This window comes from Ammospiza caudacuta, chromosome 1, assembly GCF_027887145.1.
Source record: "Ammospiza caudacuta isolate bAmmCau1 chromosome 1, bAmmCau1.pri, whole genome shotgun sequence".
Classification (NCBI taxonomy): domain Eukaryota; kingdom Metazoa; phylum Chordata; class Aves; order Passeriformes; family Passerellidae; genus Ammospiza; species Ammospiza caudacuta.
The window spans coordinates 114,012,804-114,034,575 of record NC_080593.1 but is presented as its reverse complement, the minus strand read 5'-3'; the positions used below and the strand labels follow the sequence as shown (position 1 = coordinate 114,034,575).

Here is a 21,772-nt window from a genome sequence, read left to right as displayed (position 1 = left end):
TCAGGTACTTTTTGTTTCCTCGTGGTAATGCTAATGGGTCTGCCTGTGCTCCTACTGTCTTCTCTTTATCAAGAATATTTTCATTAAGGAATCCTAAGGGTTGTTTCCTTGACTCTAGTTTGACAACCATCTTTCCTTTTTACTTAACTAATTAAAATCAACATATACACACACACACACACACAGACACACACACATATATATATATATATATATATATATATATATATATATATATAAACTCTAAGTGAAAAAAACCTTCAATTACCCTGCTAGTGCTCATTAAAAAAACCTGTGGGTATTATTATATTGTTAAGTGAAATTAAATATACACACCTTTTTTTTAAAAAAAATAGTATAACAGGATGAAGACAGCTTTCAAGTTCATGATGTGTTTGCAGAAAGAAGTTAAAATTGGCTGTTTAACCTCTTAGACAAAAATTTATTTTATTTAAAAAAATCAAGATGACAAGACTATTTAGATGGTACTTTAATTTTAAGATAAATTATGTGTTGATATAACAAGTAAAGAGTCCTTTTTCTTCTCTGCGTACCATGTTGATACTTGCTGCACATGAAGACGGAAATTAACCTTACATCTGTGTAGCCTTTTCTGACTCTACTCAAAAATATTATTTAACTATTTCATTAATATTAGGTCATTTCATTTAAATTAGATTTTCCCTAACTTATTTTATGATAAAAAAACTACAATTCTCTCTACATAACGTAAGCCAAAACAGAAATCTGGTTTTGAATTCAATGTTCCCTAAAATTTCAGACATCCACAGCTAAGTAAACCTTTTTCTTCTCCAGCATTTGACAGGCAGCAAGACCCTACCAGTCTCACTGCTAATCAAAGCAGCCTCTCTTTCCAGTTTGACCTTTTGACTGAGTTTCTTGAAGTGCTCCACAGTAATTCCTTTGCAGTATAATGATCGGTGCTGATGAGAGATGAATGCATTATAATTGCAGGCTGTCCTGACAAAGATCATGGCCAAAAAGCTATTCAAGCCAGAAAAGATATTTTTGCTTTCCACAGGAGTTCTAATGAAGAATAAAATGCCTTGTTGACCCCACGTGCCAAGGGTGCCAAAACAGCAGAGATCCCTAAATTACATGTTAGAGTGGTGGAACATTTTAACTGTTGTTTATACATTTTTGTCTTTATTTTTTACAGTAATGAAAGCAAATAGGTAAGTTCAGGGTGAACCATAACAGTGAAAATGGAACCAATTAAGTGCTTTTTTTCATTAAGCAGTATCTTATTCCTTCTTTTGAGATAGAAGCATATCTTTGCACTCTCTGCATCTGATGTTATACAAACTATTATGAAAATTTCCAAATGCAAATGCTAAGTTCATCTATTGTAGCTTCACTTATACTTACCCATATAGTTTTTATTATTGTTAGTATTGGTGGTATTATATTATTTTCATTAATTTTTTACATTTGTGCATCTTCTCATGAAGAAAACAGAAAACAAAATAGAAGTATCTCCTTCCTTTGTGAGTTACACTCAGCACAATACTATATAAATAAAGTTGGACCAGAGAAAGGGAACTGAGAAATATGTTGGCTAACTGAAGATTTGGTGTAAGGGAGGTGAAAGCACTTTTCTTCCTCAAATCTCCCCTCTTGAAGGCAAGTTTACAGCTTAGTCCTATACATATTTTTCCCCTTGTATGAGGAAGCAATTTTTTCTTTCTTATGAATCAGGTTGCTCTGTTTCCCCTTAACATGTTTCTTTGTGTGGAAATCATCATTATATAATTAATAGTGGTCATACACAACATATACATACTTAACTGTATGGTGTACTGAGTTTTACCTTGTAGTTTTTATTCATATTTTTTAAATAGTTCTGCAGATATTAATTTTTTATGACTGAATTTGTCAATAGGTCAAAAAAAACCCAACCATACATTTTCAGAATTTTGGAACATTGATTTATTCTGGTTAATTCTGTAAAGGATAATGATAACATTTCTCTTTTATAGTAAAATTGGTAAGACACAATCTGAAGAAAAGTATATATACCTGCATCATATAGGTAAATTTGAAAAGATTACTTTGGTGAAACACTCCAATTCCCTTTGAGTTGAGAAAGTAAAAACACCAAGGTACTCTCTAAAGAAAATCTAATGAGAATTCTTCAGGTAGAATAATGAACAGCTACCACACAAAAATAAAGATAGTTCAAGTGAGAATTAGGATTATAAATTTAAAAGCCCAAATGTTGTTTTTCTTACCTGCTGGTTTACGGGAAAATTCCTGTTGATTTTTTTAATCTATAAAAATGAATAAAGAAATAGATTAATACTCAGTCACTAGGATGAAAAATAAAACAAATAAATCCAACTGGATTTTAGACACATATATTAGACTCTCCCAAATTATGCTTGCAAAAAAGAAAATAAAATCTCCTGCAGTAAAGGAACTGAAACCTTTGGCAAGCTCATTTGAACAATGGGATATTTCTGTGGTTACTGTGGTTCATTTTGCTGTTTAGAACCCACAAGAGATGCTTACACACAAAATTATCTCTAAATTCTGAAACAAAGTGCAATTTTCTTTTTTTTCTTCTTCTTATTAGAAGATATAAAATAAACTAGAATGTTTGACTCTAAATAAAATGATTTCAGAGCAACTTACTGCCAACCACCAAAGTCATCAATCTCTAAGCAAGTTCCTTTCCTTAAGGAATGATGAAATTTTGGGTTGGAACATCTTTAGAAACACCATTTACTCTACCCTTTTACCCTAGGTGCAAAATTAAGTATGCAAAATCAGTTCTGATAATTGTTCAAGTAATTTTTTCTTAAAACATTCAACAATATCCCTAGGTGAAAAGCAACGAGAAAACCAGGCTGAGACACGTAATTCCTGCTGAGTTTCTGTTTAGCCCTGCAGTTCATGGACTCCCTCTGAACAGACATTGCCAGCTTTCTGACAGAAGTGTCCAATACAAAGAGAATTATGTGTAGAACATACCCATTCCTACCATTATTAGAAGAAAAATATTGTTTTTTAAGCATCAGCTCTGAAAGCTTTTGACAACCTAGTAAATCTAAAACTTAGTAAATCATGACACATACCTAATACCTAGGAAGAAAACATATTTAAATTGAAGATATTGCCAACTAGGTCTCTATATGGAATGTAACTGAATGATCTGGGAAGCCCTGAAACCACAGTATAACATTAAACTGCTTCAACAAACCTGCAACATCTTTTTAGAAGAAAAGAAGAATCACCACTGAATTTCCTCCAGTGTTTACAATATTGTCCCTAAACAACTACATGCAGAGCTGTGAGTGGCAATGTGTTTTGCAGGCTTCAGAACCAGGCTGCAGTCACAAGCTCTTTGAATTCCTCATGCAAATACTGAGCAAGTGCCACTGACATCCCACAATTTTGCTATCAAAGGATAATTCCCACTGTCGAGAACATGCTGGCACACAATTTCAGTTGGTTTTCAAATGTATCCTCCATCAAAAGTGTCAGAAGAACATTTCCACCCTTCCTTCTTCAATGCTAGTTAAGGAGAAGCATTAGAGGAACAAGGACATTCAAAGGACAAAGAAATAGTATAAAATCAATCCATACAAGATACCAACTATCTAATGTGATTTTTAAAATAAAAAGTAGATAAACCCCACATTTTTTGGCCTAAAAAATACTTGAAGACTTCTGGGATTTATTCCTAAACCAAATATTAATTAATCCAGCATGATAAATTTTTGTTTGGGTTAGTAGAATCTATTAAAGTCCTTGTGAAAACGATGTATTTTAATGTAAGCAAAGACTTCAGTTAATAGCCTGGAAATTTTAAGGCTTGAAATTGAAAGTACAATGTTAAGAAAAAGAAATTTTACTTTCCTAAACAAAATACTGTAAATATTTACTTAGTGGCAAGTTATAGTTATATATCAAATAATTTAGGAGTGTTTTTATTTACTTCAAACATAGAGACTGCATTTTTTTTACAAAGTACATTAGGTGCATTGTGTGCTGTTAATGTTCTTCTAAAATGTAAATATGTACTTGAAACATCATTTTCTCATTCAAAAATTTCCAGCTCATTTTCTAAAATACAATCTAAGCACCTACATTACATGGTTGTTTTAACTGCTGTTATTTTGATTAACTAAAACAACTATGTTTATCTTTAAAGTAATAAGGTGATTTCTTGAAATGCATTATTTTTGACTCTTTTACAGAAACTTCAAAACTGTATTATAGTTGTTCAAATCTACCTGAAATTAAAAATGGTTAAATATGATTAATCTTAGGAACACCTAAATGTTTATCATTCATGTGCATCAATATTGAACATTACAGAATTAAAAAGTTCAACAAAAGTTGAACAAAAGTTCAAAGGCAGCATACATATGTTCTTTCCAGCCTTTTACAATGTATATTGAGTAAAATTTAATTTTCAGACCTAAATTATTTGGTAATTAAAACCTAAAAGTAAACATTTTCCAGAAATTAAAAAAAGAGAAAAAAAATCTTCAATTACTTTACTGGTTATCTAAAATAGAAATGTTGCTTCAGTCTTCCAACTTTACTGAACCCATTGTAATACTACTATGTGTTATTAAGCACAATCATAGCACACAGAACTATGTAACTGATGTAATTAAATAAAATTTGTTTTCATCAGTACAATACACTGCAAATACACACAAATGTAATATTTCTTAAAAAACACACCAACAGATATTATACTAAAAAGACATTCTGAGAATATTCTTTAGAAAGATGTGTTTGTGCAGAGCAATTAAAAATCAGAATGGCGCAAAAGGAGACAGAAGAAGCTAGACAACAGACTCTCGTCTGAAGACAAACACAATGCGGGATGATTTGAAGTTAGCAAGAACTACCTGCTTCTGCTTCAAGCAGAAAAAAACAGGTGCTGAGGGATGATATTCTATTCTGATTCAATTTCCATTAATGCAAATTAAGAGAAAAAAAAATCTAAGAACACCATAGAGAAAGTAATTTGGGAATTAATGATCAATTCAATGTGGAAGGAGGAAGGAGTCAGAAATAAGGTCTCTGCAGTATCCTGCATCTGACAAGGAAAGAAATAAACGGTGATAATACAAGACCAATAATGGTATCATAGAAACATAGAATGGTTTAGATTGGAGGGAACAGTAAAGATCATCTAGTTCCAACCCTCTGCCATGGTCAGGGACACCTTCACTAGACCAGATTGCTCAGAGCTCCACCCAAGCTCTGGCTTTGAAAACTTTCAGGGATGGGAAGAATATATTTTAGTGAAAGCTATCAAAGAAGATTGGTTCAAAATATAAGTGATTGTTAATGGTACAAATACATTTTACTAGATATGTTCCAAAAATTCATCTCGCAGTATGTCTGGATATCACAGACAAGAAGAATACTGGGCAGGGAGATGATTTGAAGTGAAATAACATGATGAAAAATGTCCCATGGCCAAATTCAGTCAATTTTGGGCACTAGATGTTGCAACTACAGATGGATATTTTCACAGTGATGGCTGTGCCTGCTCTGCAGAGGAAACAAACAAGAACATGGAACACAGCACTTCTCAGCAGGAGCACAAATGAGCAAGCCTTGGCTTCAGGTGTGCACAATGATTGCAAATGTTCGGGCTTTTTAGTTTTTGTTATTTAAAAGTCTTCGTGCCAGAGATGCAGTAATACAGAAGAACAATGTTCCATACTATTATCTTTTCCCATTAATTGTAGCCCTCTGCTGAAATGCAGCTGATTAAGCTCATAAAAGCTGGGTTTTCAATTTTCACAATCAGTTAAAGCTGAACTGAATTGTTCACTACTCTGAGAGATACCATTTCAGACCTTCTTGGGGCCAATAGCACAGCAATATTTATTTTCAGTTTCCATATGAGGATTTTAAAGTGTAATTTGAAAACTACTATTTATTAGGAGTTTTTTTCTCTTTCTTATCTATTTATATTAATGAAATGTGCTATTCCCATTTAATCACAGGATCCTCATGAGATGATCTGGAAATGTATCTTTCAATATGCTCCAAGTACTCTTAAAAGTAGTAAGATCAAGAGATTTCAGGTTTCTCCAACCCTTAAAAATTTAAACAGAAGCAATCAGGTGTTTGAAAACTCTATGTATACCACACTTGCTTTGATCCTATTTCATGATAAACTATATTGTAAATTAGACTCAAAGTTCTAAAGGGATAATGGGAAAGATGATTAATAGACAATTAAGATTCAGATAATACACCTGGTCATCTAGAAGAAAGAATAAGAGTAGGTGTTAGTTGTTAGGACAGAGATCCTGACAGAGACCATTCCATTGGAGTACCTAGGGGAACAGCCAAGGAAACAAGTGGGCACCAGTGCCTGCTCAGTCTTTTGCTGACTTAGGCAGTAAATAAGATACTCCCCACGCTTTCACATATTATTTGATCTCTCATTTTCTTGCAGTCTGTAGATATCACAGAATTTTGCAGGTCACAGTCATTTTCCAATTTAAAAGAACCTTTTATTATTTTAATTTATGCTAGCCATTTTTATGGATTTCCCCAAACAATTTAGACTCTCTAACCTTCTCTATCAGTTGTTTGCAATACACAACTGCTGACTCACATTCAGTAACAGGTTATTAAAATAGAATAGCTTGAGAAGAACATAAATTCATTACAGAGTTGTTCATCTCATGCACAGAGATGAAGACAAGCAACAATACAGTTTGTGCTATTGGGATGTTAAGTGATTTCAAAGAGGAAGCCAGATCATTAAAATTTGGAAGAAAACACGAGTTCATGCTGTGATAAACTTATGTTAATGAATAAGAAAGAATACATAATACTTCAAATTGCCGGTTGGCTAGTCTTTCTGTCCTTGCTAGGTTTTTATTTACTCAAAGGGATAGGTAAGTTGTGGTAAGAATGTGAAATTTTGTTGTCCAAGAGTTTATGCACATTGAAAGAATCAAAGAAGATTTGAAAGAAGCATGCAACAGTCCCCACAAAATACATCGTATATTGGTGAATGCATTTAAATATATGTAATTGCCTATAGAACAAATATAGCAATTCTTGGTGCTGATTTTGCAAGCTGCAGTAGATTTTAGAATTCACACTAAAAATCTGTGTAAGTTAAGTTATGCAAAATGATCAGTCAATACATTCTGGAATATATGGGAGCATAGGAAGTATTTAATTCACATCTGCCTCTTGACCTACCAGTGAATGGCACCATTCTCTGTCATGTGTTGATCATATTTAACCAGCTGAATGGTTCAAAGGATAAAAGATTAGGATTACTTCCATCATTCCTACCATTTTCATGTCCTAGTTGGATTTTTGTCAAGACTAGACACAGTGGATTGCAAACACACTCAGCCTGAAGGAACTCAGCACCAAATTCCTTGAAGGAAGAAAGGGGAAAAACTCCAGAATGTACGAACAGTTACACAGAGGAGAGGCTTGATTCAACACTGAATAATGCATAAGCACAAGCATGACCTCTGCTTTCCAGTCTGTTCCTATAGATACCTGCAGGCTGAGTCATCCTCACTATGGTTCCTAGATGAGAACAAAAGTGAGAACCAAGATATATATTTCAGCTTATATAATCAATGTTATAAAATCTCTCTTATGAGTAAAAAAAAAGTAAAACAAATGATCAAATACTTGTAAAGTTTATAGACAATGAGGACACAGTAGACATTATTCAGAAAGTCCCTAATCAGCTGTCTGAAGAAGTCCTAAAGTAGCAGATGGCTGGAAAGACAAAATGAAATATAACTATTCTTTTGTTATCACCAGACACAGGACTAGATGGATCTTTATTCTGGAACAGTTTAACAGTTCTCATGAATCATCTTAATCCATATGGAAACTAAAATGTTTCATTTAAATTCTATATAGGAGTAGAGGAAGAGCGGCCTGAGATAATCTTAAGGTCACATCTGGAAAGCAGAACTGTACAAGATTCCTTTTAAATCCTACTGACTGCCTTTATTAGCCAGCTGTACAAAATAAGCAGAGATCTTCCATATTTTGGTGAGTTCCAATAAATAAAGGTATTTGATTAATACTTTTGGGGACTATAAAATACAGCTAGTAAAAGTCAGGAATGCACCTTCAAAAACAGAAGCAGATGAATACAAATCATTGCTAAGAGGTGTTGAGCTTTTGAAAGAAAATATATTGAGAGTTATTAGTAATTTAGGACACGTAAAAGCACTATCAAAGCACAAATGGCCATCTGAAATGTGATCACAAACCTGCATATTATTAAACCTTTTTCTTTCTCACTCAAAAGGATTCAGTGATACATTGAACAGCACAATCACAGAAGTAATGGATGGATATCAGAAAGAAATACCAGATTTGTGCCTATTACATGGAAGCACAGTGGGAGCCCTAAGGATAAAAACACAAAACCTACTCACAAAACATCTGTGAGGTTCCAACAATAGGACTGCAATTAATTTTACCCCAATTAAAATTTTCTTTTTTAGAAATCATTGTGCTTTTTTTTACTTGATAGATGAATGGCATCACTTAATCCTGAAATATTTAACAGCCATTCCTAAAAGTGAATGCCACCTTAATGAAAATATTTCTATTGCGCCTCTTTAAAGAAGATACATGTGTTACAAAGAGTTTTATAACAGTGAATGTCCATAAATAAAATACCAACAGCAACATGCATACTATTAGAGACACTGAAACCAAACTAAATCCAGTGCCTGAAGCAGCTATTATGGTCCCATCTGAAAGTAAGAAACATGTGTCTCTGTACTGAAGACTTATTGGAAGTACTGTGAACAAGAAGAATTGAAAAGGTATGAAAAAAATCTGACCCAGAAGGAGACACCAGAATCATTGCTTCAGATAATGAAATGCAACTGAGTAATTGTGGCTTATATCATAATAATAGTTGCTCACTGGAGTATGATTACTGCAGTATCAATCACACGAAGAGGTAAAAAAGCTGGTGTTACTTATTACTACAGAGCAAGGAAGCCATGTCATTTTTCCAGCAGGAACCAGACTTAAACTGTTAAATTAAACTATTAAAAATTGATCTATATGTCTCTCCTGGTGTAAAATACCAGATTTCATTACCTCTTGATTTTTCAAGGCAATTAAATATTATAGATAAGCCAACTTCAATTTTACTTTTCACTTACCATTTCATTAAACTTAACATTTAGACAATATAATACCCAGTATATACTATTTACTTTCAGAATTTTTCACAGAATGATAGGGGAAAAACTTTATTAGTATCCACAGTTTATCTTATCCTAATATTTCTGAATGCAGTTGCAAGAACTGATATGAATTTGTTCATTCTATGTAATATAAGAGAGCAGCAACAGTTGCTTAAAAGCAATTCAGTCGATTAAAGCTGTTTGTGGAACTCATTTGTACAGTCCTGCCATGATGAGTCTCTTAATGCCTCATAAGTCAATCTATTAGCAAATACACCTCTGCTTAGCATTGGAAGTTCTGCTTATGTTGAACCAGACTCTTTCCAGCTGCAGTTTAATCCCATTGCTTCTCATGTAATCCATCACAGACCCAAAGAACAAACTGCTTGCCCTTTGTGTAGTTTTTCTTAAGTTGAAACATTATTTTTTTCTTCAGGCAAAGCCAGTTCCATTTCACCCTGTATTATCTTCCAAGTTCATGCTCTTGTCAAAGAGGCCAGAGCTTATTTTGGTAGCTACTTTTGCATATGAGCACTGAATGACACACATTTTTCCTGAATGACCAGGAGAGCTGACTAGAGCACTACAACAGCTCCGATCCCCTCAGCCTTTCTCCAAAAGTCTTGCAGCCACTTTTATCTGCTTAGAGTGACACAGAAATGAGTCATGCCTGCAAGAAGCAGCAGTCCTAGGTAATTGTCATTTGACTAGATGGCTTTGGCTACATCCCTCAGATTTAAGCTCCTGGTAGAAGACTTCCCACAACATTAGGTCCAGACACTAGAGCAGTTTTCATCACACACAGGAGTGAGTCAGTCATGACCAACCAATACATCATTTGCTCATAGGAAGAATGATCCTTAATCTCACAGCTTTTCCAGTTTGCCAGGCTTCCATTTTATTTTTAATCCACTCTGTCATTTAGCTTGAAACTTCAGCTCCTGTGGGCAGCATTTTAATGCATCACTGCCTGAGGAGGGATAATTTCCCTGTGAAGAAAATCTGAGTTGAAATGTCTTGTTAGCTAGGTTTTTCTCAATCACAGTAGGTGCTATTGTAGATCTTCTGGACTTGTTACCAATCACCTTCTCCACACCCCCATTCCAGATTTCACCCTCTCTGTCAGCTTTCCTCTGCAATTTCTCTACTTCTTTAGAGATTTCACCAGCACATACGTTACAGCTGAGGCATCTTCCTCAGCCTTCTTTGGGAAGGGAACTGCAAACCATAACTCCTACAAATTCAGTTTAAGATTCGGATTTGGACATCAATACTTTTGCTTCCCACCTAAAGTTTCCAACTGAATTGTTAGCAAGTATTGGAAGAAAAATACATCACAACCCAACTGACATTTTCATCAGAGGTTTGCTCTGTATATAATATGTTTGCTGAAGGTCATTACCCTTCTTTTCTTCCTTCCCCCTAAAAGTCCTATCCACAGCTTTTGAGCCATTTCTTTACTGAGTCAAATGGCTCCTTTCATTTTAGGTCCCTCTTTCCAACCTGGTCTTTTCATTCTGACTGGACTGAAATAGAATAATGCAGTTTGTTGAAGACTGCGACTAAACATATTTTGTTCCTCTGCCCTCAGTCCGTAGACAATCTACTGATCTTGTTCATGAAGAGTTAACAGTTTGCCAAGTTTGCATTGTTTCAGAATTCCTCAATTTTGTACAGATAATAACATTTGCAGTTCATAGTCCAGAATTTATGATGACAAAAGGAGTAGTAAAATAACAGAAGAAATGAGGAATTTTATGCCATTACAATTCTATATAAAAGGAGACAATTAATTGCCTTGACAGAACCTAATAGAAATGTAGCTAGTGATTTTTAAAATACATTTAATACTTACACCACAGCATACCAGTCTAAATGAATTCCTGATGTCAAAATTCATTAAATTGGCCAGTTGCCAGTGGAATAAACAAATATCTTTACAACAAAGTTAAAGAGGTTTTCTTTAGTGTTTACAGGTATTATATCTTCCATCACTCCATAATCAACCCATTCATTTACTTTAGTTTGAGAGGATTAAAAATAAAATTATAGAAACATCTTGTCTTTGTTGTGCTATGTCACATTTCACTTCTTCTGTCTAAAAGAATTACACAATTCTATTCTCTTGAAGCTCTCAGGAATAACAGCAATATTTATGAGACAATTTGTCTGACAGGACCAGATAAACTTCTTGTAAGCTACAAAAAATCACTTGTTATTACATTACTTAGATAATTTGCTTGACATAAGATGAAATAGGGGTTGAGAATTAGGTTCACATGATAATAAACATGGTATCAACATAATTTCTAAATTTTATATTACAAAAGAAAAAGAAATTTCATATATAAGATCATTATAAACACCTGAGTTTTTCAGTACCTGTTTTTTCTGGAAGCTCTCTATTCATCTGCATAACTGATAATTTTAAATTTCACTTGAAATAGTACAAAATTATTTTGTAGTGCTTGTATAGTTAAAAGTCATGTCCTCATATTTTATAAAATACACCCTGCCCCTCCTCCTGATATCACTCTACTCAGTATTCAGATTAATCACAGACTGACTCTAGCACTGTATTCAGTTATAACCTGAGCTGACTTTTAATAAGAAAGTCTTTTGCAATAAAGCTTCCAGATTGCCATAAATAGGAAAGATTGGACTCTTCTTAACCTTCCTTCTCTTAACAAGCTGCTGAGCCTTAGCTTAAAAAGTGTTGAATTTCATTCCCTTCTAAGGAATACAGTACTCTCTATTGATCTCCAATTTCACCTCATGACTAAGAATTCATTAAAAAATAGTATGCAAAAATCTCTGTAAATATGGGTTTTCTCAAGTATCTTATGGTATTTCTGAAAATAAATGCTCAAATACTGATCAATATGGTCAAATGCAAGTGTAAAGAGCTGTGTTTCAGTGGGACCATGGGTGAAAGGTAGGCCAAGAAGTAGAAGATTTTTCTCAAGGGAGAAAAAAAAGTAAGGTAAAGATTTTTGCACAAATGAATTCATTTTCATCTCAGACTTTTTCTTCATTCTTTTTTGAGAAGTGTGTTAAGGGACCATTTAATTTTAAGAATATTGTTAAACTGATACTAGTAATAGATGGCATATTTTTCCTGCTTTGGATACAATCTTTTAATCCTTAAATAGGAAGCGTATAATAGTTAAGATCAACGGGATTTTCTCGAACCTCTCATAAACTTCCAATTTATTGGCATTAAGAACAGCTAAGACAAGCACTAAGGATGTTAAAAGCAAATTTATAGATGACTTTTACTTAAGTGTGCATTTTGGACAGATTTCAGAACAGCACCTCCCTGTCTAATTGCATTTCAGCAGTAAAGGAGATTGATTAGTCAAAGTATGGATTTTTGCTCTATCAGTATTTCTTGCAGTTCAAACATGATTTAGAGAGGGTCCATAGAAGGGCCACAAAGACAATCAAAAGACTGGGAAGCCTGCCATATAAGGAAAGACTGAAAGAACTGGGATTGTTCAGCCTCGAAAATAGAGGGGTTAGGAGAGACCTTATTACCATGTTCCAGTATTTTAAAGGTGATTACAAAGATGGAGACTCCCTTTTTACAAGGAGTTACAGGGAAAACACAGGGGTAATGAGTACAAGATACTCTCCGGGAGAGTCTGATTAAACACAAGAGGAAAATTTTTGACAATGACAAAAATCAGTCATTGGAATAACCTCCCCAGGTAAGCAGCATATTTCCCAGCTTTGGATACTTTTAAGATTCACCTGAATGGGGTTCTTGGCATTTTGTATAGATTGTGCCTTTGCCAAGAAAGACTGGATCAGACCATCCTCGACGTCCCCTTTTAACGTGATATTCTAAGATTCTATAATGTCATAAGATAATAAATACAAGTTATACTATCCCACATTTTCAAGATACCAAGATGTGTACAATTCTCTAAGTTTCAACATTAAAAGTGATATCAAAGGAGGAATCATCTTTATGACACTTAAATTACTGGAATCAATTTCTTTTTTTTTTCCCCCACAATGTCTTATCCCATTACTTTAGTGAAATTCTAGTTGCCTATTATGGACATTATCTTTCCTGAAAGAAAAGAGCATGCACACACTTACTGAGCAAATTACTCCAGCACTATAGTTAAAATAAAAATCAGGAAACAAATTATTCAACAAAGGTATAATGAAGACAATGGCATAAGTAGAACATAAAAGCTATAATTTGCAAGTGAAGTGCATATGTCAAGCTCTAAAAAAAACAGATGCTGCATAATAAGTAAAATTATACGAGGTTACATTATTATATATTGTCACAATGAGAGAATTAACTGCATAAATTTGACATTTTTATAAAAACACTTAAAATGGTAATATATATAAAAATGGTGCGTAATTTTAAGAAATAAGAACTGAACAAAGCAACTAAATATCTGATTAGTATCACGTCTATTCATAAAGTATAGACTGCTGTGAGAGCATATACTCAAAGCCAAAGAAGAAGAGAATCCCAAAGATGTATGAAAGCAGCAATTCCATCAAATACAGAATTACTCTTTCAGCATAACTACTAACTGCTCCTAGCAGTAATTAGGTGGATGTTAACACACACATTACAATTTGCAAAAGATTTCGTTTCGAGCTGGTCACAACTGAAAAAAAACAGTAATGAAATAAAGCTATATGAAGAGAGTTTTTACTCTGAAACCATATGCACTGGTTGTTCTGTGCCACACAAAATTTGTAACTTCTACTTTATTGCTATTTATTTCATCTAGAAACTTCCCATACATAGCACATGGATTTAGAACAGAGGCTCAATCTCTTGAAGGTTCTAAGTAATGTAATGAGGATGTACTTGGAATGTATATATTTAAAAAGCTTTTCACTAATGTATACCTAATATTCTCTCTGGTTTCTAAGATGATCTGATTTTATTCAAGATTGTGTCACATTTATCAATGGTGACAATCACCTGTTTACAACTGACCTTTTGAGTAAATTCTGATCAAAAAGAACATTCAATTTCTTCCCTTTCTTGTCACTGTCTGCCAATAATTTTCTTTTCAAAATGGAGTCAACCAGCCCTTTTTTTCTCCTTTTTGTTATTAATGGTATATGTCAAAACTATTTGCACTCTTGCCGCTTGTCAGCTGAGATCTCATGTTGCCTTATCATGTTTCTGGTTCTATGTAGACAAGGGATATTTCCCAAGCCCACTCTTAGTTACAAATTCTACTGTCATACTTATTTCCTCTGTTTTGGGATATTAAAAAGTTAATCATTTAGTCATGAGACTTCCTTTTCTTTCCAGTGGATAAGTAGAGTATGAATCTTACATAAAATATGGCTATCTAGTGAGTTTTGATTATTAAAGTATTCATATGTGAAAATGTAAAAGAAGTTATTCAGCACTGGTAACACTATTGGTAGACTCCCTTGTGCTCAACAGGAAATACAAATGGAATAACAGGAGTAAACACAGAGACAGAAAAGAAGAATACAAAGACCTAGTAAGAAGCTGATAAAGGACTGATAAAAATATTGGCACTGTTGAAAATAATTCCTTTATTAATATGAACTTTTACAATTTTCTAATGCCTGGGATAGAAGAAGTAAATATATATTAAAAAAAAAAGCAGTCTTTTTTTATGCTGAAAAGGTAACATTTCTGGAGCTAAAGGGCTGTCTATTCAAATCCAAAGGAAAAAAAGCATGGATCAGAGCTGTAGTTTGACAACATAAACCTGAAGCTACACAGACCAGGGATGAGGCAAGTTGGTTTCTTTTTTATTTGCTGCTGACCTGGTCAAGATGGAAACTGCCTCCTAAGTCACCCCACTGCAAAGACCGAGTGGTATTATAACCAGGAGTAAGTAGGAAGTTTCCATGAGTCTGTTTCTATGGCTTTAAAAAAACGTTAGCATAAAACAAATAAGAAGTGATTATTTTGGTTTGGTCTATGAACTTACAAAGGTAAAAGGAAGTGGGTTTTGGATCAGAAGACTAAATAGAGGTCAGATAGATATAATTACTTTAAGCTACATTTGGCATGCAATCTATCCAGCTATGTAAATGGAAAATTATTTTACTGGTAGAGGCGTCTGCAAGCCTGGATGTTCTAGAGATCCAGTTGCTATTTGATCAACAGGGAATACACTTTCTTTAATTCAAATTGCATACTCTGTTTTCCTGACTGCTGCTTATTATATTTTTGAGATGAAAGTGCTGTTTATGGTTACTGTTTGGTAAATGAATGAGCTAATAGCCATACTGCTGCAGCAAGAGTAGTTAGCTTAATTAAGGTGCAGACATACATTGCTAAATAGTCTGGAGAGGTATGCTGACTATCTCGTTAAGCACAAAACTTTAAAAATAATCTGTTTAAAACAGCTTGTCAACAGCCTCTCAGGATTTGGCTTGCTATAATATTTTAAAATACAGTTTATGTTTATACAGCAATATAAAGATACATTTATGTCAATCTGGTGCAAAAGGAAATAATTCTGATATCAAACATGCATACACACCATGATTTATCAATTATTTAAAGAGTAACTGGAAAAGAATGTTAAATCCACAACTCTACAGGGGTTATGTCGGCCTAAGGACATTTTTCTTCTTGTGAAACACTCTATTTATGATGTAAAAAAAAACAACAAAAAACCCTTTCAAATTATTATTGCTACAGTTTCAAAATGAGAAAAACATTTAAATGGAATGCACATACTATTTAAATATATGCTTGAGAAGCCACCTGTGGGTTTTTTGCCGGGTATAGAAAAAACTAATTGGAAAAAGTAATATATTCATTCCCTGTAACATCTTCATCACATAAAAATATGTACAGGTGGAAGCCCAAACATCAATGTAGTCATTGGTCACTTGTATTCAATTTAATAAATATAAAGCAAAGGCTCTTCATATTTGTTTGTTTCACATTTCATTTGTTTCATATTTGATTTGTTTCATATTTGCAGTTACATTTCCATGACTCCTCTTGTAATAAAAAACTTCATGACCTTCTTTGCAGATATCTGGAGCATCTCAAGAAAACTCATTTCAACACCTCAGAACACTTCATGGAAGTCATTAATAACATTAATACCAGAAATGGGATCTGAAACAGTAGAACAGGTATCTGAATGTCAGGTCTTTTCGTCTCTTTGGCAGAACATTTCTTTGCGAATGGTCCTCATTAAAATGATAGTCACAATTCTGTGGACATTTACCCATAAAATGCACCTTACTAAAGGTTTTGAGGATTAATTTTTATGTTCCTTTTTTACTTTAGGGTAAAGTAAAAAAGAGTTTAGGTTATTCACTCATTTTGCTTGCACAATGTTTTGATTACCTCCCTCCTCCTCTATGAATGGGAACCTTCAGTATATCTCTTTCATAATGCATATATTAGAAGAGAAACATTTTTTCCTTTCTGAACAAAACAGCTAAGCAGAGCAATGGACACTAGGAGTTCTACAGCTGCACAGCTGCTGTAGTCTGGTATTTGAGTGAAGAAATATTAAACAAATATATATTTAGAATCACCCAGTAAAACTTCTTCCCTATGCAATAATAATGCTATAAAAAAGCTATAATTTTCCCCAGGTACATCTGCACCTGGGAAGGGAAAACAGCAGCTACAATAAATAGGAATGCAAAGAGGAAAAGAAAAGCAACAAACAGCTTTATTTACACCCTTTATTTTCAGCAATGAATGAGTCCATTGCTCATGCAGACCAAAACATTTTCCATCAATCTGACTTCCCCGAAGCTGTTTTTTTCATACAAATTATGCCACAAGTTAAGTAGTCTAAATGCTCCAAAATGGTGTGGAACACTTCCTATGAGATGAGACAATTTCAAGAAGCATGGATTTTAATTTCTTCTCAAAACCTGAGAGACATTCTCATTAGTTTTTAGAACTTCAGGGAATTGCAAATGACTACAGAAGGAGGGAAAGGGGTAAAGAAGGCTTATCTGAGTACAACATTCACAAATACAGAAAATCCCCAGCTGCTAAGTTAAAGACATCTAGATCAGCCTATTTTTGCTGATCTTTCTCTTTCATGGAAGGCTTGTCTGCAGAAATGTATGTGGACTTTTCTCATCCTGCCTGTATATCCACACTATGTACCCAGCCTTTTAGTTGTGCTAAAACAACTGTTCATGGGACTGCACTGTTCATAAAATCAGAAAACTAAGTTGGGTTAAAAATCTGCAAAAATAAAATCTACTCTCTATTATAGGGAGTAAAGCAACCTATTTGGTCATGGTAGGTAATACCAGAGTAGCCACCCAGGATATGGAGCTACAGTACTTAGGCTGCAGGAGATAAGTATTTATCTGCTTCACTTAAGCAATATTCCTGCTGGATTAATCCCACCAGACAGCATGGATGAGCCCCCTGCCAACAGTATTGGCAAGATTTTTACGTGTGGCTCTATGGACAGCACAGGGAGGAGCCTCTGGAAGGAGAAGCACAGCCTCAGCCCTGTGCTGTCTCCAGAGATCTTTTGGCCAGCAGTGAGGCAGATGGCATCAGGCTGCAGGCTGAGTAGCACAGAGAGCTCCTGTCTCTCATGTCAGGGTGACTCTACCAACCTGTAGGCTATTATGCTAAAGTACCCTCTTGCCATTTCCTGTTAGATGTGGCATAGGTAAGTATTTAATTCAAGGAGATGGAATTACCCTCTGGAGATATCTGCAGTCTTTATATAGTTAATGGGATAGAAGTAAGTGCCTCTGTTAGGAGGATGAGTTCACTCCTTCAACTCTTAAAGACATTTTTTACTATCCCTTTATTATATTGGGAGATTGGGTAGAGAAGATCTTACTTTTTAGGGACAAACAGCTACCATTTCTGTCACATTACTTAATTCAGCTAAAGTAGAAAATAGTTATAAAAAGAGAAGTCTAGTTCCTTGGCAATCAGATACCAGAGAAGAAGAACTGCTGAAGCTCCTTTAACAATGTTAAATCGACTGAATTATGTGAGAAGCGCCAGCATGTTGACACACCACAGGAAGTTTTTCATCCATTTTATTACTTTACAAAATTGCTTTAGGAAATAAACACAGTGAAAACAATATTTTCTGCTAGGCAGGTAACAGATTTTTCCCTGGAGTAAACAACCATAAACTCGTGTTGTTTGTTCACCAACAGACTAATAAACACTTTTGGAATTTGGGCAGATACTATTTTACTTTGGGTTTTTAGCAAGATTTGTCATCTGTACAAGCAGGAAACTAATGAAACATGCAAATATATCACATCTACATAGATTTGTGTACATCTTTAAATCTACCTCTGCACTATGTGATCTATTATTTGAATGGTCAGTGTATAATGGGAACAGAGGGCTAAAAGGACCCTTTTTACTGTTTGTGTGATTTCAATGCATTACACTGGAAAAGAAGAAGAATATCTATTAGTAATCAGAAATATAAATAAGGTTTTCCTACTGACTTTTAAGAAGTAGCCTTATGAATACAATTGGAATTATAATGCAATTATCACGTGGATAAGCTGAATTGTGTATCTGCATTGACCTTACATCACCTTTCTGCTAATACAGCTATAAGTGTAAGTATTAACACAAATCAAATTATCCCCCAGCTGCATTTTATGTTGTATTTTATGAACTAAACTATTAAGTAGTCACAGGTGAGATGGACAGGCATTCTTTAACTGCCTGGTTGCCTCCTTTCCAGCAGTATTTTACGATTTCTTCATTCTTTATGTCTAAAAATTAGTGACTGTCTTTCCTATCACAGGAGGTCTCATGTAAAAGTAGAATTTAGGATCCTGTTATGTACTCTTTAGCACATAAAGTGCTCTCTTGACAAACTACCCAAACATAACTGGTAATTGGCTCATAAAAAAGGCAAAATTGGGGAATAAGAATTACATGATTACATGCGTCCAATATAAAAATGTATATCTATTTTCATACCTGTTAAATATATGTGATTAATAGCTTCTGAGACATTATTTCATATAGCAAAGGATTGCAGGCTTTATTTCAGAAAGAGATGGAGCAACAAAAAGTTGTTTCATACAATTTTTATAGGCAAAACCTGTATCAAGTGATTTCATAAATGCAGTAAAGAAAAATTTCCTTTGATTCACTGTACTAGAGTTCCTGATTGGTATCATTAGGCAAATGCCTTTTCATAGATGGCAAAATTGTCAAAAAATTTGTAAACAATTAGAAAAAAAGGAGAAAAGCAGAAACCTTCATACACTCATTATGAACTGTTCAAAAAGTTACTAATTCTCAAAGGAAAATAATAGTTTTTCACTGCAGTAAGTCAGAGAGTACCATGCACTGGGAAATGAGACTGAAACAAGGTGCTTCATTCTCAGTTTCTCAAGCCTGACTTCGTGACCTCAATGACAGCATGAAACAAGTTTTGGATGTAATTACCTAATTCTCTGAAATAAACAAACTGGTGAGAAGAAGCAACAGAACCTTGCAATCATGTTGGTGCCCACATAGGTGATCAACACAGCTATAACTTCAGATATTTCAGACTTCCCCCACAGGTATTTGTCACTTAACTACCCCAGGTATTTTTAGGAGATAAAGAACTTGTCACAGAGTTTCAGAATACCTTCTGTTAGCAGAGAAATGGCAAGTCCAATGGCAATTTGAAACTCATTTCCTCTGCAGCTTAGTGATCATTTGTTGTTTTGCCTTTGCCTCTCTGGGTTTACTCTTAAATCTGTCCTGGAATGGCTGGAATCCCTCCCTTCTAACCCACACCTCTGCCTGTTCCTCTGACTCCATTCTGTTCCACAGGCAAATATAAGCTATGCACTACTTGAATGCACTTGCTCTTTACGGCACTTTATGAAGCAAGACAACCAAATGGAGAAAGTGCTTTCAACACATTAGGCTACTAATAACGTGTGCCCGGAGGTGTTTTATAGCTTTTTGAGTGCATTTAAATTTCTTTTCATTCTTTTTATCTTTTAATTCTCTGGTTGTGGAAGAAAGGCAAAGCTTCTGATGTAGCCACCTTTAAAAATATATTTTAAAAGTGAGTAAGAGGAAATGGAGGTCAAAACAAGATAATAGTGCCTTAAATATGAATAATTATATTTTTGTTTGTTGTGGATTTGTTAAGACAGCAGAAAGAAGCAATACAAAAAGAAAGGTCATTATTGCCTAGCCTCCCACTTCCCAGTTGCTATTTTATCAACTGCCGTTTGTGATTCAACAGCACTTTTAACACATTCTCACTGAAAATAAACCAACAGTGGAATATTGAACATTTTACTGCACAACAAAAACTAGGTTACAGTAGCTCTAAGTCTCCAGCTGCTACTGAAAGGGCAGCTTGGCATTTTGGCATGAAAGGGCAACTTATAATGAGTCCTTTCTTCTTCCACGTGTTACCTCTCTGCAAACCCCCAAATGGCTTACCCTTATTCCCCGTTAGAGTCCTATTTTCTTTATTCTTGTCATCATTTTTTGTCACTTAAAACCAATCAAGAGGTGTTGCTTGGTTTTGGGTTTTTTCCCCTAAATGACAGGCTTCCTGTTACCTTTCACAAGGGTGGAATGTTGAGAGCAAGTGTGACATTCCTCCAAAGTGTTTTGTTTTGATCTGATCAAACGGATCACAGGTTTTATTATAATGTGTTAACTTAAGCCTTCAATAATAATAGAATGAGGGAAGAGAGTCTCAGAGCTTCATGCAAACCTGCAGAGAATAAAGAATATATTGAATACTGTTTTGCTTTAATTTAAATACTAGCACAAGGCTAAAATTTAATTTGACTCCATATGAAAGTGGATGAATCAAAGTGCAGGGATTCTTTACTGAGTGAGAGAATCATATATAAAACTCCAAAAATATTCTCTCTGCAAGAATGTTGCTATTTTTTTTAAGACTTACATTAAACTGATAAATTTAAAAGGAAAGCCTCTTGATTTTATTTTCTCTAGGGGCATTGCTTCTCCTAAACTGTATATTAGAGTTCTATACAATAAAAATAAAGATGTCGATATTTTAATCAGACATTAAAGACTGCTGCAGAAGTTGTGCCCTTGTATACAGTAAAACAAAAAATATACTATTAAAAATAACATGAACAGATGGAATATTTTTGAGAAGTACAGAAAGAAAATTTAATTTACTTTGAAAACCTATCATGAGTACTTGAAGTCTACGCTGTATATTCCAAAGCAATACTGCAAGATTTCATGTCTTTATGATGAATGCTGTCACCATAATCAGAATGTGTCATAACAAATACTCCAACTATGAAGACAGAAGTTTCTTGATACAAATTTCCCAGATAATTCTGGAATAAATATTCTTGAAGAAATATTTCTCAAACAAATATTCTTTTCTTGCTCTGTTTTTCTATTTGTCTCATTGTCATTTAGACTCAATTATATTATAGAAATGAAGATGAAATACTGGGAAACAGCAGTACAGTTTGGCAAGACTTAAATTTCTCTGCAGCTAAATCTGTACATTTAAGAGAGTCTAAAATTATCTACAATTCTTTAAACAAGGTACAAATAAATAGTTTGTAAAATAAGGCAAACCTCAAATTGTCAAAAA

At 34.2% G+C, this 21,772-nt stretch overlaps 1 protein-coding gene across 2 annotated transcripts in view; it reads right to left on the bottom strand.

The window, feature by feature from the left end:
- SNTG1 (syntrophin gamma 1) overlaps positions 1 to 21,772 on the bottom strand; it is a 320,400-nt gene that overhangs the window by 72,182 nt on the left and 226,446 nt on the right. For both annotated transcript variants that reach the window (XM_058804463.1, XM_058804473.1), the window contains one exon: positions 2,253 to 2,291. In XM_058804463.1, the coding sequence (XP_058660446.1) occupies positions 2,253 to 2,291 (39 nt within the window). The remainder of the gene's footprint in view (positions 1 to 2,252; positions 2,292 to 21,772) is intronic.